General features: G+C 33.3%; 1 protein-coding gene and 1 pseudogene across 5 annotated transcripts in view; both read left to right on the top strand.

Moving 5' to 3' along the window:
• Nucleotides 1-16,474, top strand: part of TBC1D5 (TBC1 domain family member 5) — a 581,354-nt gene that overhangs the window by 296,810 nt on the left and 268,070 nt on the right. For all 5 annotated transcript variants that reach the window (XM_025882739.2, XM_025882764.2, XM_025882715.2 and 2 more), the window contains one exon: nucleotides 8,635-8,701. In XM_025882739.2, the coding sequence (XP_025738524.1) occupies nucleotides 8,635-8,701 (67 nt within the window). The remainder of the gene's footprint in view (nucleotides 1-8,634; nucleotides 8,702-16,474) is intronic.
• Nucleotides 2,839-3,919, top strand: LOC141371820 (protein-L-histidine N-pros-methyltransferase pseudogene; annotated as a pseudogene).

Below are 16,474 nucleotides of genomic sequence, written 5' to 3'. Positions count from 1 at the left end.
CTACATTTAGTTGTGGAGTTTGTTCTACAGGTCTTTGGTTCATTTCTTTGGGTTAATTACACTTATGTGAGTGCTGTGTAGTTGTATCCATGGAACAAGGTGAGCTTGAGGTCCTCCTACTCCAACATCTTCCCTGGAAATGTTCTTCCTCCCTTTTTTTGTTGTGTTACAAGTTACATTTTTATACATTATTGCTCTGTAGCATAGATTTATAATTATTTTTTATGCATTTGTGTTTTAATTCTTGTAGGAAATAAAGTTTGGCAATACAGACCTTAAATATGTAATACTGGCTTTGTATATACTAATGTATTTACCTTTATCAGGGATCTTTTTCTTCCCACAGCTTTGAGTTACATCAGAAAGGTCTGATGTCCTTTCAACCTGAAGGATTGCCATTAGCTTTTCTTTTACGGTATGTGTAATGGTATCAGACTCTCTGCTTTTGTGTTTCTGGGAATGTCTTAACTCTTCTCAATTCTTCTTCTTCTTTTCTTCTTTTTTTTTTTTTTTTAAATAGGGTCCCAACCCGGGTCTCAAACTTACGACCCTGAGATTGACACCTGATCTGAGATCAAGCATTGAACACTTAACCGATTGAGCCACCCAGACACCCCACTATCTATTTTGCAAAATACAAAATTTTGGGTTGACAGTCTTTTTCTTTAAATATTTTAAATATATGTCATCCCACTGTCATTTGGCCTGTATGTTTTGTGATAAGACATCATCTATTAATCTTATTGAGAAATCTGTGATGTGACATATTTTCTATTGTTTCTTTGAAGATTCTCTTCTCTTTCAACAGTTGGCTTATTGTGTACCTTTATGTGAGTGTCTGTTGATTATACCAAGAGTTCTTTGAGCTTCTTGGATTTGTAGATTTTTGTCTTTCATCAAATTTGGGAAGTTTTTGGCCATTATTTCTTCAAATATACTTTCTGCCTCTTTCTCTTTCACTTCTCAGGCTCTCACAATGCATGTTGACTCACTTGATGTTGTCACACAGGTCTTTTAGATGTTGATGACTTTTCTTCATTGTTCTTCCTTTTGCCTCTTGGACTGCATAATTTTAATTGTCCTATCTTTAGTTTTTATATTTCTTTCTTTTGCCTGCTCCCACCTGTTGTTGAACCACTCTAGTGAATTTCTTTTTTCAGGTATTGTATTTTTCAGTCCCCAAAATTGTTCCTTTTATAATTTCTACCTCTTTATTGATAATCCCATTTTGTTTATTCATGCATTTATAAGATTTCCTTTCTTTCTTTGTCCATGTTTTCTTTTTGCTCTTTGAGCATCCTTAAGACAGTTATGTTAAAATCTTTGTAGGTAAATCCAATTTCTAGATTTCTCAAGGATAGTTTTTATCAATTTATTTATTTTTTATGAGCCTTGCTTCCTGTTTTTTATTATATGCTTTGTGATTTTTTTGTTGTTGAGAACTGATAATTTGAATATTATAATTTGATAATTCTTGAAATTTAGTTTCTCCTAATATTGCTATTTCCTATATTATTAAACTTTTTTGTCCCTTATTTCCCAATCTGTTTTTTTTATTTTTGCCAAGATTTATTCTTTGGCATATGAAGTCACTGAAATCTTTTTTTCTTAGGTTATGTTCAGCTAGGGTTTTGACAGATATTTCTTCAAAAGCCGGAAGCTAAAAAAAAAAAAAAAAACAAGAACCAAACAAAAAACCCAAAACCTCTCCTGTTTGCAGATTGGTTCTGTTCCACAGCAGTCCTTCATCATTTAGTCAGGCTTGCATTCATCTTAGTGATCAGCTTCAGGTGGAAGGTTTTGGTCTTCTGCTTGCACTGGGCATGTACATTTTCCTATATACATGGATGCTTTTGAAAGTCCTAATTTCCCAAGGAAACTCTCACCAACTCTTGCTCCCACCTTAGGTGGTATTTTTAATGTTTTAATTGTAACCTTTAACCCACGTATCTGCTTGTTCTTAATTCAGCTTGCAGTGGGTTCAAGAGCAATGTCCACCACTCTTTTCAAGTTAGACAAAAAAGGGATGAATGTTTTGTGTCAGTCCTTCACGTAGCTCCTAAACAAGTTAGAACAGAGTTACATAATATTTTGCAAATATGGTCTGCTCTGCTCCCTCCAGAATCAAGTACTGGTCTCCCACACTGGGAACTGCATCCCTCTTCAAGACTGCTGCTGTACCAAGGAGGGAGTAGGGTAAGGGCAAGTAACAATGCCACAAAGCTTTCAAGAAGTCTCTTTCTTGGGGCGCCTGGGTGGCTTAGTCATTAAGCGTCTGCCTTCGGCTCAGGTCATGATCCCAGGGTCCTGGGATCGAGCCCCGCATCGGGCTCCCTGATCTGCGGGAAGCCTGCTTCTCCCTCTCCCACTACCCCTGCTTGTGTTCCCTCTCTTGCTGTGTCTCTGTCAAATAAATAGATGATAGATAGATAGATAGATAGATAGATAGATAGATAGATAAAGAAGAAGTCTCTTTCTTCATTCATTGTTGACTTGGTTTTTGTAAATCTTGGATTGTTTTCCAGAATCATTGCAAAGTTGGTTCTGACAGTTATTGCTTGTTTTTTAGTGTTTCTTTGGGAGGATGAGAGTTTGGAGTTGTATATTCTGCCACTCCACTGATGTCACTCTGCTTTCTTTTTGAAAATTTTTCTCTTAATGATTTAATAGGGATAACAAAAATATTATCTTCTTAAAATTATCCAGTTGAAATATTATTTATTTAAAAGTTTCTATGTATTTGTTTTTTACATCTGATTTTATATTATCTAAAATAATAATTTTGACCCCCTGTTTTGGCCCTGAAGGGGCTGGACGGACAAGTTGGGTGCAGTGGCTCTAATCCGGTCAGTGATACCTCCTCCTCCTCGCCCCAACACTGGCGGTGATCCAAATAAGTGGCCATGGCCCTTGGTGAAACTGTGGGCAGGTTGTGCCTGAGCCTGGTGTCTGTTTGGCTTGCATGGAGGATGTGGATGCTGTGGAGTCCACTCACCCGCTTCTTGTATGTGAACATGAGAAGTGGCCTTGACAGGCTGACAGGGCTGAGGCCAGTAGGAAGGAGAACCACCAGTAGTAGGTGTGCAATAGAGAGAAATATGAATCATTCCAGGCTCTCTTTGTTCAGAGTTACCTTAATCAGGGAACACAGATGTTCTTAACAGCACTGAGAAATCGGACTGGCAATTTGTCCAGTTCTTTCACTGTTTTGTGTCATCTGTTTTTAGCCTGTTTATGTCTAGAGTATCTGTTAGTGGGTTGCTAGCAAGAGGCTCAATGTTTGCATTTTCACTAGATCAGTTTCAGAGACTGCTAAAAATTAATCCAGATTGGAATGCCCATAGATTTAGGTGCTGGGGATGCAGAAGTCAGAAAAATCATGAACTCTCATTTTGAAGAAATATATGCCACTGAGCTCTCTGAAACTATGATATGGCAGCTTCAGAAGAAATACAAAGTGCTTGGTATAAATGAAGAGCAGAATACAGGATTCCAGTATGATGTCAGTTGCTTAAATTTGCCGGACAACTGTGATCAGTCCCTAACTGTGTTAAAAGATAATCAGAAATGTCTTGGAGCCAATGAGGGGCAGGTCATGCTTGCTCTGGTTTTACCCTTTCATCCCTATGTGGAAAACATAGGTGGCAAATGGGAGAAACCATCAGAAATTTTAGAAATCAAGGGATAGAATTGGAAAGAACAAGTCAATAGCCTTCCTGAAGTTTTTAGAAAAACTGGTTTTGTTACCAAAGCTTTCACCAGACTGCCATACCTGTGTGAAGGTGATGTGTATAATGACTACTACTTTCTGGATAATGCTTTGTCTTTAAACCAGTATAAACACTTGGAGGCCCAAGTATTCAGAGCCCACCCCAAAAATGTACTCTCCAGAAGAGGGTCTGTGTTTGTGATTATGTGAAGGGAGGACCTTTGGAGACTGCCACTGTAAATATCATGTAGTGATTTAAACAGCCAAAGTACTAATTATTTTTGTAGTGTGTAAAAGGAATGTTTTTAAAAAACAAAAATCCAACTCTTTGAGGATTTTTATCCACTCTTTACTCAGTAATACAGGTCACACTCCAATTATGGAAGATATTTTTTATACTTAATTGCAGGAAGGACTCATTCCCAGTCAAACAATAGTCGTAGCTTCACATGGAACCAATAAATATGGATTGTTTTTAATAAAAGACTGGCAATAAAGCTGTCCATTCACTTGCAAATATTTTGTTATAAGGTAGAGCCACTGACACTTTCATGTTTAGAAATTCTTTCTGTCGTTATTCAAAAACTTTTAATCATGCTAATAAACATTTTCGAAGATAAAAAATAAAATAATAACTTCTAAATATGTAGAGAATTAAGTATAGCCATTAAATCATTAGAATGTAGCTAATAATAGAGAAAATGGAATATTATTGAATAGACAATTTTTGTGTATTTACTTGAGCACTGGGTCTTAGACCTAATGGGTGGTCCTGGATTTTTAGCATAAATAAATTAGCCTAGAGAGACTGTTGTCTCTCTGTTGAGATAATGTCCTTAGTGACTACTGTCTTCATAGACAATGCTGAGTCATTATACTTTGCCTTTCTGTGTGTCACAGCACATGAATATACTTAATTCATTGATTTTTTTGAATCATTTTCTTTGGGGATTTTAAATTTAATAAAAAACATTTCGGTAGTAATGTTCATTTAAAAGAAACAAAAGGTTTCAGGTCTCTACACTATTTATGGCATATTATCGTATCACAACTAAATGTAGCTATCCATACCTTTGTTTTCAGCTTAGTTTAAAGCAGATCTTTTTTCCACTCTTACTATTAAATATTCATTGCACACACTTGGAGACATTTCCCTGACAATTTAGAGATAAACCTTATTTTTTAAATTATGTAATACTTTTTGGAATTCATACATAGTATGATGTGATCTTCTAAAACTTGATGTTTTTTAGATGTAAACTGAGGGCCCAGTTAAGTAGATGTGTTTGTTTATGGCATTATTCTGGTAGTTTTTAACCTAACCTAGCCTAAAATCTCTGGTTCTACCTTCATGAGGGAGATGTTTGTACATAAAAAGAACTATAGTAAGAAAAAAAAAACTATAGAAATCTATTGTAAATCTTCATTTAGCATGATTTTCAACAGTACATAGATATTATAAATGCCCTTAGCTAAACATGACTGCAGTAAAAGTTAAAAAAGAATCTGGAATTTAATTTGTCTTGTTTTGAGATTTAAGTCACCATTATACATATTATTTGCTTAATAAGTTAGATACATGTATGTTAGAAATTACTAATGGAAAATATATGCTCTTTCTATCCTCATTTAAAGTAATTTGGCTACAAGGGTATTTTCTTCAAATCAGTCAACTTTTTTAAATTGTGAGTGCCAGGAATTCATTTTGCAAAGTTATTTACCAGTGGGAAATTATGTAAATTTCACATTGTAATTGTCACAATAATTAATGAACTATTCCTGTAAATAAAGGTTGCACAATATACATACAGATAGCAACATATATAATATGTATGTAACTTATGTAAAATTTCCCCAATAAATATATCTAGCTTATTTTACTGGTTAATTTATATTAAATATTGAAATACTTTTAAAATCACAATTGTGTTTTTAAAATTTATTGTTACTTTTCAAGCAAGTGAAAGGTAATCCATTACCTTAAAACACATTTCAAGTTATTTGTGCTGTCTGATCATTTAAAGGTCTTTGTGCAAGATTACTGTAATAATATACTTATGAGCGTGTGTGTGTGTGTGTGAGAGAGGAGAGAGAGAGAGAGAGAGAAAGAGGTGAAGAGGGAGAGAGAGATTTGAAAACAACCTATACATCCTTGTTACATTTATGGCTACCTGACAACTTAGTACAAGAATCAGAACAGCAACTAAAAACATCATATTAAACTCTCTTGCACCCTCTGTTGTTATTTTTGGGGAACACTACACATACCTTCCCATGATTGTATCGACATTAGACTTACTAAAATCCTTGATAAAATTAATACTTAGTTTATTATACTTACTTCAAATTAGATTCATAGTAAATTAGCATTTATTTATAATTCTTGGTTGATGTTTCCTTCTATTACAAATATGTTTTTAATGTATAACACCTTAAAGAGGAGCCTCTCTTTGATTTCTCCTAGTTACCAGTTTCAAGCCCCTCCAAATGTTTCACACAAATGAAAATCTCTGCAGGATATACACACTATATATACAGTTTTCCAGAATTATAAATTCTGTCTTTTCTTTTGTAAATCTTTCAATTGTCAGACAACTTCCTTCCAGAATAAGAATCTGGAATCATCCATACTAAAATTAAGAATTTATAACTGTAAGGAACAGATGTTTTCATAAACATTTGCTATAATTAATTTCAACTAGAGGATTGAAGGAACAAAGCAGTTTTTCCCGCTTCAAAACTTTATTGCCTTTTCCCCATATAGCAAACTTTGAAATCTTTTCTCTAATATTGTTTAGAAAAAACAATTGTACTCCTTATTTTGGTATGTTTTCGAGAAAGAAAAACTGCTTTTTTTCCTCATTCCCATCCTTTGAAGGTTATATTTAATGTGATATGCTCATTTTGAAACCGGTATAAGATGAAGAAAACCTATATATTCTATTATTAACCTATATATTATTATGTATATTATATATAACATATGTAATATATTATGATGGCAAAACCTAGTTTAAAAAACCAAAAGTCTCTTAATTATTTGAAGGATTTTATATTTGCTCTGGTAAATATCAGCAGAAAGGAAGAAATATTCTATTGGTGAGATCTTATGTGTTTAAGTAATTATAATCTTTAGTTTTCAAGAGAAAGAAGGCTCATATTTTAAATGTATGATATAGTACGTATTTTATGCTGATTATGGAATGTTTCACAGGAAATGTCTGCAAGCTGTTAAATAACATGTGTTGGAGGAAATTTTCATTTAGTTAGAAACAGAATTTTCTTTAGATCCTTTTAGTTTATTTATTATAATACCATTAATTTTTTAAGAAAATATGTTGTATGAGTGATCTTATAGTATCCGTGTTTTAAGAATTAATGAAATAAACCCAGCTAAATTGATCTTAAACATTTAAGTGATTTTGGACAATTTTCTTCTATAAAATTTGGCAATAGTTTTGAATGCTATAATCCATTTTAGGATTTTTGTTTAATGAGAAAAATAACCTGAAAGTGTATTTTGATAAAAGAATAGAGTTAAAACTTAGTAAGTGGACACAGTCCAGTTTTTGTCCTCCTGAACACTTTGGCACAGCTATAAAGATTTTGAAAAGAACCAATATTCTTGACTAATGTGTCAACTAAAAAGTGTGAAAAGAAAAATAGGTAGCTGTCATTAAAATTACATTTCAGCTTTCAATAACCATTTAATGAGTAGCATAATTATATAAGTATGGTACCTTAAGTACTGTACTCAATAATTAAAAAATAATCTCATCTTTAAAGTGAAAGCTCTGTAATTACTATTTGACTTAACCAGGACCACTGTGATGATCTCCAGTGGCACCTTAGATTGTTCAAAGTGGATTAAAAGTGTAAATTAAAATGGATAAATCATTAAATTATTAAGCTTTAAATATCATAAAAATGAATATAACCTGATGTTCGAAAGTTACATTACAAGAACTAGGAGTATGAAATATAATCAGAATCTAGTCTTTTTAATTTGTTTCTAAGAATAAATGGTCTATTTAATAGTATACTATGGTTTCATAAAAACTATACTTTGAAGTATATATTTTAAAATGTAAACTACTAAAATTAAATTTCTATCAATAAGCATATATATTTTATACTGTGGCATTGGTAAGCATTTTTTAAACTTCTTTAGCACATTTATTTTTATTCTATAATCTTTAAACTGATAGGTATGAATTTGTTCTAAGTCTGATACTATGAATATAACAGTTTCTTAAGTGGGATTTTTTTTTTCTAAATGTTTGGTATTACCATATGATGCAGAAATATCTTTCAGTGTTGTTTTTTCATTTTTAAAACTGCTGAACTTTTGCCCACAGTTAAAACATAAAGTTTTAGGAAGAATATTAAAGTGTATTAAAAGCTCGTTAGATTGCATTCATCACCTCCCATCCTGCTTTCTCTTTTACCTCTCCGCTTACCAAATTCCTCGAACATGGAAAGCTGTGAACTGGAAAATATTACAGGTCCCCTTTCTGTTGCTCTCTTTTGACTGAACCAGTGGTCAGAACAGGTGACTTGGTCACTAACAAAGAGTTGCCCTTTGTTTATAAACACTAGTATATGATTAAATGGTTTATAAATTTTGGTTTTGTTTGTGATTCATAAAAAGAAAATGTACTGTGCTTTATTTGTTCTGTTAACAATTATTTTGATAGTTATTTCTATCCAATTTAGGAGTGGTGGTATTAGTTTATATTTTAGCATCAAAATGAATTTTTTTGCATAAAGACCTCTGATTACAGGAGATATTTGGGGGGTAGGGAAAAAGGGATAATGCTTTTGGACCTAATATACTGTTTAGAACTGTCACACAGCAGCTTTTCAACTAAAATATTCAGTTTCATAATCTTCATTATTTCAGTGTTTTTAAATTTTTTTTCCAGGAGATTCAAATAAAAATGGAAGAAGAAGTTCTACTTTAGATTCTGATGGGACTTTTAATTCCTATAGGTAGGTGATGAATACATAGAAACATATTATTACAAGATAATATACAAGATACCTAATGTTACAGGATTCTAATCTTAGAGTAGTAAGGAAGTGTTACCTGTGCTTTAAAAATAAGTTAAATGTAAAGAATGTTGTGATATGCGATTGTTCTGCAGACTTACTGAGTAATGAACAATGTAACCTTTTAAGTTCTTGAGTAAATGGTCTTATTGTCGATATCAGTTGTTAGTGTATAATTGGTACGAATGCTCCATTAAAATCCATTTTTTATTTTGTTTTCCCAGTATATCTGTTACACTACTAAAGGCTTCCATTTGTTTAAGTTTCCTGTTAAAACAGAATATATTCCTTATGAGCATCTAAGAGAATATGAAATGTAATCCATGGTTACATCAAGTGCTATTTGTTTATATTCCATTTGGTTCTTCAGCAAACAGGGCAGTTACATCTTAATTAGTGATTTTTTTTAAAAGGATGTGCTGGTTAAGAAAACATGTATCTTCTCTAGTATTTTGGTAATATTCTCCTTATAACTTGATTTGCTTGAGTAAATGTTTATGGATTTTGTACCTTCATAATAGGGAAACCTAGGAAGAAGAAAGATTATATTATTTCCAGTAATATTTGAATATTCATATACTTAACCAACATAATATAAGAACAAGGTTGTTTTCTTTTAAGGAAAAAAGGTACAGATTCAATAATAATACATTTTGGCATTTTTAGATAGCAGTGCAGGTTCTTGAAGAAATACTTTGAGTGCATTGTCGTGATGGTTAATTAGTTCTGACACTTTTGCAGTGACACAGTAAAATTCAAACAAGAACCACTGTACACTTGGAAACTCACTTGAATGTTAAGCTGTAACTCCTTTTATGTAATAAATACAGAGTTTATGATTGGAATCTTTATATTTTTATTTGAAAACATATTGTATATCCCTAATTGGAACTGTGTCATTTGTTTTCTCAGATTCCGGGCAAGCTTTTGATATCTAGAATAGGGCCTTGTATACAGGAAGCACTTAATAAGAATGTGGTAAATGGGAAAGTTTTTTACAAATTGTTTATGAATTCCAGAAATGAGATGGTAATTGAAACACTTGACATCTTTATTTTATATCAGTTGGGGTCTGTATAAATAATCAGTCGTTCAAGTGTCACAGATACTACAAAAAGGCTTATGTTCCCGTGGCGTTCTAGAAGGGTATTATCACAGCAGTAAAGCTCATATGTTGTCATTATATTTTCACTGTACTCATCCTACCTTATAAATGTTGGAATTCTTCAAATCCTTCTTTTAGTGCTGAAGTGAATATAAAAGATAGTTAAACATTCATGATTTGGCATGTAAGTGAGAAATGTTAATATGATAATATATGTGAAATCTATGTTGTTAGTATCATTGCTAGATATAAATACAGTAAAAAATAGACAAAAGGAAAATGGAGATGTATTTCAAAGGAAGGAAAATCCATATGTGTATAAATTTTGTTGGTGAGTTAAATTTTACAATTACATTTGTAGGTTAGCTAATTATAGTAAATAATGGACATAATATAAAGTTAAGAGAAATGTGTTAATGTGAAGGCGCAGTATTATCTTGTAGTTTATTTTATTCTTGAATAGTTTGAAGATTAAAATATTTTAGTATTATTGAATGATAATTGTACTTTGAAAATGAACTCCTAATGCAACTTTGCACAATAAATACTAATGTTGTTAACTAATATGATTTTAATCAATGCCTGTCAGTGTTGTAATGTTAGGATATTAATTTATTGTTGTAATTAAAAAGGCAAGATAAAAAGCTCAGGTAGTACAATATATAAAAACGAGCTTTTAATAGTTGGCAGGCCAGTGCTGTTATTAAATAGTATTATAGTATTTAAGGTGTGAAATGAATATTTTTCTACTCAGCAGGCAATAGCTCTTACAATATAATGAGCTTACTTGTGAATTTGACACTTGGGTTAAATGCAGAATTCATAGAAGCACAGCTCTGGGGTCTATTTTCATATTAAGGTTAACTGATAAAACCTAGGAATTGTTGCATGATCACACTAAAATGGCAACAGAATTGTCAGTAAAATTCCCTTTTGAAAATGAAAATTATTTTTCTGTTGCTGTCATTGCTGTTTTAAACTTAAATAAGTTATTAGGAAAACATGAATATTAACCCTCAAAGATCCTTTAGCCTAACAATTCTACCTTTGTCTTACTTAAACTGTCTCAGAAATCCTGATTTTTCTTCACAGTCAGACAGTTCTGGCTGCCAGCGTAGGACCATCACACCCAAGCTCAATATACTTGTGTCCGGGGTAATGGTTAGCCTTTGTTCGTCATCTTATAAGACAGACATTCTAAGGTCTAACCTGCTTCCTCCTCACAACTCTTGTAAAGACTGAGATAAAATGTAGAAGATAAAGCTGTTTGAAAATCCAAATGCAAAGCCATGGCATTTATTAATTCTTTCTGGAATTAATTCTTTCATATAAATTGGCAACTTTGTTGCGTTAGCCTTGACTTCACCCTCCAACATGTGTACCCTTTTATAGCGAACATGGAGGTTGTGTTAACTTTTGAATTCAGTCTTGAATTGGTCACCTAAGTCTGTACTCTTCCCATTAATGTGTTTGTCTTATTGTGGTCTTAGATTGTCACTTTCAAGAGGATAGAGTCACTGATTGTTGTTTTGTTTTTCATTTGTTAATAATACGTAAATATATGGTGAGGTGGTTCAGATCCTGACTCCAAATACTTGGGAAACTTGTACAAGTCTTAGCCTCAGTTTCCTCACCATTAGAGTGGGGTTAGGAAAAAACACACTTGTTAGGAGTTGATGGGATAGTGTCATGTGGTAAATGCTGAGTAAATAGTAGCTTTTTGTCTTCTTGTCTGTGGCATCATCATCATTGTCATCATTGGTAACCTTCTGGTATTTAGAATTTTTTACAGTGCCCTGATACAGAGACACTAAAAAGAAGGTAAAAAAGAATGTGTGACTTACAGGACAGTATCTTTTGTCTGTTAGCAGAAAAGGAGCTAAGAACGAGCTTAACCTGACGCTTGAAACTCTCAAGCTGATACAGTATTCCCAGTTGTCTTCGTATAGCAAATCTTTACACATAGCAATGATAAAAGGAAGAGGTTTTACTCTCTGTATAAGTTCAGAGGTGGAATTTTGGAATTTTCACAAATTCTGAAGTTTACAATCGATCAGATCCTAACACGCTAGTTCTATGTACCTAATGTTCATAGATTTGTTTTTCATAGGCAGGGAAGTTTTACTTGGATTTGTGTCTTTTGTGGTTTTGCTTCATTGATTCAAATGGACTGCAGCTGAATTTAACTCCTCAGGCACCAGTATGAATATTATATGGTGCCTAGGTAATAGATTAGATCTTGTTCTAGAACTTCTTGTTAAAATTCAGTTGTATGTCTCCCAACTAATTTGCAGATGATGTGTTAAAATGGAAAATTTATAAGAATTGAGAAGATATTATTGGTTTATGCAATAGTTCTTAAGCTTTTTAAAGTCCAGTGTTCTCAGTCAGATTATATGAGCTTTCTGTATTTCTTATTTAAACATGAAAACTGAGAGACCCTTGCTGGGTATGAAAGAAGAATAGTAGTTTGCCGATTAGCAGTTTGCAGTAGATGATTAAGTTAGTGACTGTAGCACAGGGCCACATGGTAGAAGGAATATTCTCTCCCCACCACGCTCCTCCTTTCCCAAGGGCAGCTGACCTTCTCCTCTCCTAAGAGGCAAGCCCCTTGCCAGCACATATGACTACAGACTATTACATTAATCTGTTTAGCTGTAGTACCAGCTGCTTGCATGTTTTTAATTATCTTATTAGATGGTATAACAGTGACCTATGAAATAAATTGAAGGTGAACATTTTTAAACTTTCCTTTTTTACCCTATGTTTCTAAATATCTTTATTGATCAAATTATAACTTCCCACAAAAGTTCATAGAAGTCTATATGGTTTTTGAATCTGTGTAATGCTTTTTTCACATACAATGTTATAATTCCCAAAATAGAAAATAGCTTCATTTTTGCCTAATTTTTTATTTAGGATTGCCTCATTTAAGATTTAGGTTGTGTTTATGTAGCGACAAATCCATGTTAAAAATACACTGGGTAAATAGTTTAGTTAGAGAAGACTCAGACCAGTTATTGGCATTCTCGGGGAAACTCAGAATATTGCTTAGTTTTCAGACATCATCTTGATGTGTTGTATAAATGTCAAAGGATAGAAAATAAGTCATTGTAGATTATTTTTAAATATATTAGTTTATTTAACTATGATTTTCTAGATTCTGATATGCGGTAGTAAATCATGTAGTCTACCCTAATTACTTTTACAGTTTAATTTCACATGGTACCATTGCTGGGTGTATTTTCCCAAGCTATGCCATTAGGAAAAATGTATTATCTCGTGAATTTTGACAATTGGATAATTTTCAAATACTTTGTAAATGAAGTGTTGTCTCCAGGAGACACAGTTCAAAGTAGTAACAACCAATGGTTGTAACTCATCATCAATAAACAAAGATTATAATAGAAACCTTGATGTTGAATTAAAAAGCAAAAGTAGTTGTATGCAGAAAGGATTGCAAAATACTGATGCGTGTCTTTTGAATTAGTAAATCCTACAACTGGGATGGTGGGGTGACTTGAGACTTGAAAAATTTATAAAGACCTCAAATATTTGTAAAGTACACATTATTTACATTTTTTTAAGATTAAGAAATACCCATTCTTTTTAGCTTCCTATTTTTTCCTTTTAAGAACTAATATATTTCATATTTTAAAAGAACCTTTGTTGTAGAAATAATGGGAACTTTTCCCCTTTATATTTTTTATTTTCTTTCCTTAAAGAGGAAAGTATAGAGCCACTTGGCTCTATACTAGGTGGTATTTATAATTTATAATTTATAATTTCTTAATATTGATCCGAGCTTCTGAAGTAGCCTCTCTCAATATGGTGTATTCTATAGTTGGTTTGGCTTTTGAATCCAAAATTAATTCTTTTCCTGAGTAATAAAATACATAAAATACATTTATTTGAACACTGTTCAGTCATTGAGTAAACTTTAAAAATTAGGCTCATAGTTTTATCATAAACATTTTTATGTATCCTATTTTATCAGTAGTTTGAGAGAATGTGGGAAGTATCCTTCTATCATTTACATTTATTTCTAGTAGAATACCTTTTTTCTCCATTTGTATGTAAGTGGGTCATATGTGTCTTGAAACAACCATGAAATATTGATTCAAAATATTAGTAGAGATCATAGAGCAAAAGCATACTTTGCATTTAAAATTTAGAAATCTGGGTTCTGGCTACACTCTTAGAGTGATATAAGTTTGTTGTTACTCTGTTATATTTGAGAATATGGAGCCAAAGAATCAATTTAATTGCTGAATGTTATACCTTTAGTCTGTTCAGGCTGTTAAAACAGATATCGTAGGCTAGGTGGCTTATAAACAATAGAAATTTATTTCTTACAATAGAAATTTATTTCTTACAGTTCTGGAGGCTGGTAAGTCCAAGATTAAGGTGCTGGCAGATTTGATGTCCAGTAAGAGCCCACTCCTGGTTTTCTGTCTTTTCACAGTGCTCTCACATAGCAGAGGGGCCAGTGAGCTCTCTGAGGCACTAACTAGTTCCATTCATGAGGGCCCACCCCCAAACACCCATCACACTGGCTGTTGGGGTTCAGTATGTGAATTGAGGAGGGGCATTCAGTTCACAGCATATACTAAAGATAATAGAAACTAACCTGAATTTCCATCCCCCTCTTCTACCACCCAGTCATTTTAAGTTCCTAAGCCCTTGCCATTTTATTTTTCCAGGTTATCATAGCTTAGTAAGTAGATGAGAAAGGTTTTTTTCCTGATTCTTAGAGCATTGCTTTGCTCACTTTTTTTCTTAAGATTTTATTTATTTGAGAGAGAAAGAGCAGGGGGGAGGGGCAGAGGAAGAGGGAAAAGCAGACTCTCCGCTGAGCAGGGAGCCCAATGTGGGGCTCGATGTGGGGCTCGATCCCAGGACCCTGAGATCATGACCCGAGCTGAAGGCGGCCGCTTCACTGACTGAGTCACCCAGACGCCCCATGCTTTTCTCACTTTGTGTTGCCTATATTTTGTTGAGAATCTATGTAACTATATGATACAAACTCTGTAAGTTTTTAAGAATAAAGACTCGATTCAGGGAAACAATTTGGAAAAAACATACAGATAGAAATAACACTGACTAAAGTTTTTATCTTAGCTCTACCACCTACTGACTGTGTGACCTTAGGTAAGAGAATTAATCTCTGATTCCTGATTACCTCATTTGTAAAATTGGAATGTTACAGTTCCTATATCATAGAGTTATAGGGAGCATACCTACAAATGTGTAGAACACCTGCTCCAGTCATCTAACACATAATAAACTAATTTCTGCACCTTTCCTTTCTTTCTTTTCTGAAATTTCCTTTAAGTTTTTTTATTTATTTTTTTAAAGATTTTATTTATTTGAGAGAGAGTGAGGGAGAGAGAGAGAGCACAAGCAGAGGGTTTAAGAGCAGAGGGAGAGGAAGAAGCAGGCTTTCTGCTGATCGGAGCCTGATGTGGGGCTCGATCCCAGGATCCCGAGATCATGACCTGAGCCAAAGGCAGATGCTTAACCCACTGAGCCACCCAGGTGCTCGTGAAATTTCCTTTAAGTTTTAATCAACTTTTTCATCTATTAAAGTTGTCCCTTGTCTCAGAAAAGTATTTTTTAAAATTCTCTGCAGTCCAGGGCGTCTGGGTGGCTCAGTTGTTAAGTGTTTGCCTTTGGCTCAGGCCATGATCCCAGGTCCTGGGATCGAGCCCCGCATCAGGCTCCCTGCTCTGCGGGAAGCCTGCTTCTCCCTCCTCCACTCCCCCTGCTTGTGTTCCCTCTCTTGCTGTGTCTCTCTCTGTCAAATAAATAAATAAAATCTTTAAAGATAAATAAAATAAAATTCTCTGCAGTCCTAAACTGGCAGTAAGTGAGTATTTAAGGATTAGATCTACAGTTACCTATAAAAGATCAAATTTATAAATATCTACAGTTATCTATAGATTGTATAGGAAGAATATTTATAAAATCCATGCTTCTTTAGCCTCACAATCTCAGCATCAAATTTTCTTATTTCTTGTTTTCATATTTGTTGAAATAGCATCACAACCTTTACAGTTAAATGATAATTTCAGAGAGCACAAAATATGTATGTAACTTTTGCATTTTCCAGAAACCAAAATCAAAATAATACCTTAATTCATATCTCCATAATGAAGCAATATTTGAGAGAAGGGGGGAAAAAATCACACATGATGAATATATCTTCCTGAAGTAACTTTATTACTTTTTTTATGATAGTGGAACTGGTCAGTATCTGTGCTTTTCTGTAATATACAACTGTCTGAGCTAATTATTGATCACTTTAAGGCTCTGAAAATGTTACCTTCCATTTAACTAATTAACTGGCTTGTTTGCATTTACAGCCTTACATTAACGTAACCTAAACTGACTTGAGCATACATGTTAGTTTGAGTTCCTTTGCTTCAGAAGCCCCTTGAAGCCCTTTTTATTATCTGTAGCCAGGCTCTAGGGGAAACATTTTTTTCCTGTTTGTTTATTTACATAGTCAGCTGCAAGCTCCAATCATCCAAGGCTGTGTAAATGTTTATCTTTGAAAAGACAGGCATACATTTGAAATATGAGGATAAGCTGCTCTGAGTCAGTCA

This window comes from Callorhinus ursinus, unplaced genomic scaffold, assembly GCF_003265705.2.
Source record: "Callorhinus ursinus isolate GAN/ISIS: 27379988/994484 unplaced genomic scaffold, GSC_fseal_2.0 scaffold1, whole genome shotgun sequence".
NCBI lineage: Eukaryota > Metazoa > Chordata > Mammalia > Carnivora > Otariidae > Callorhinus > Callorhinus ursinus.
This window is presented reverse-complemented; position numbering and strand designations above follow the sequence as displayed.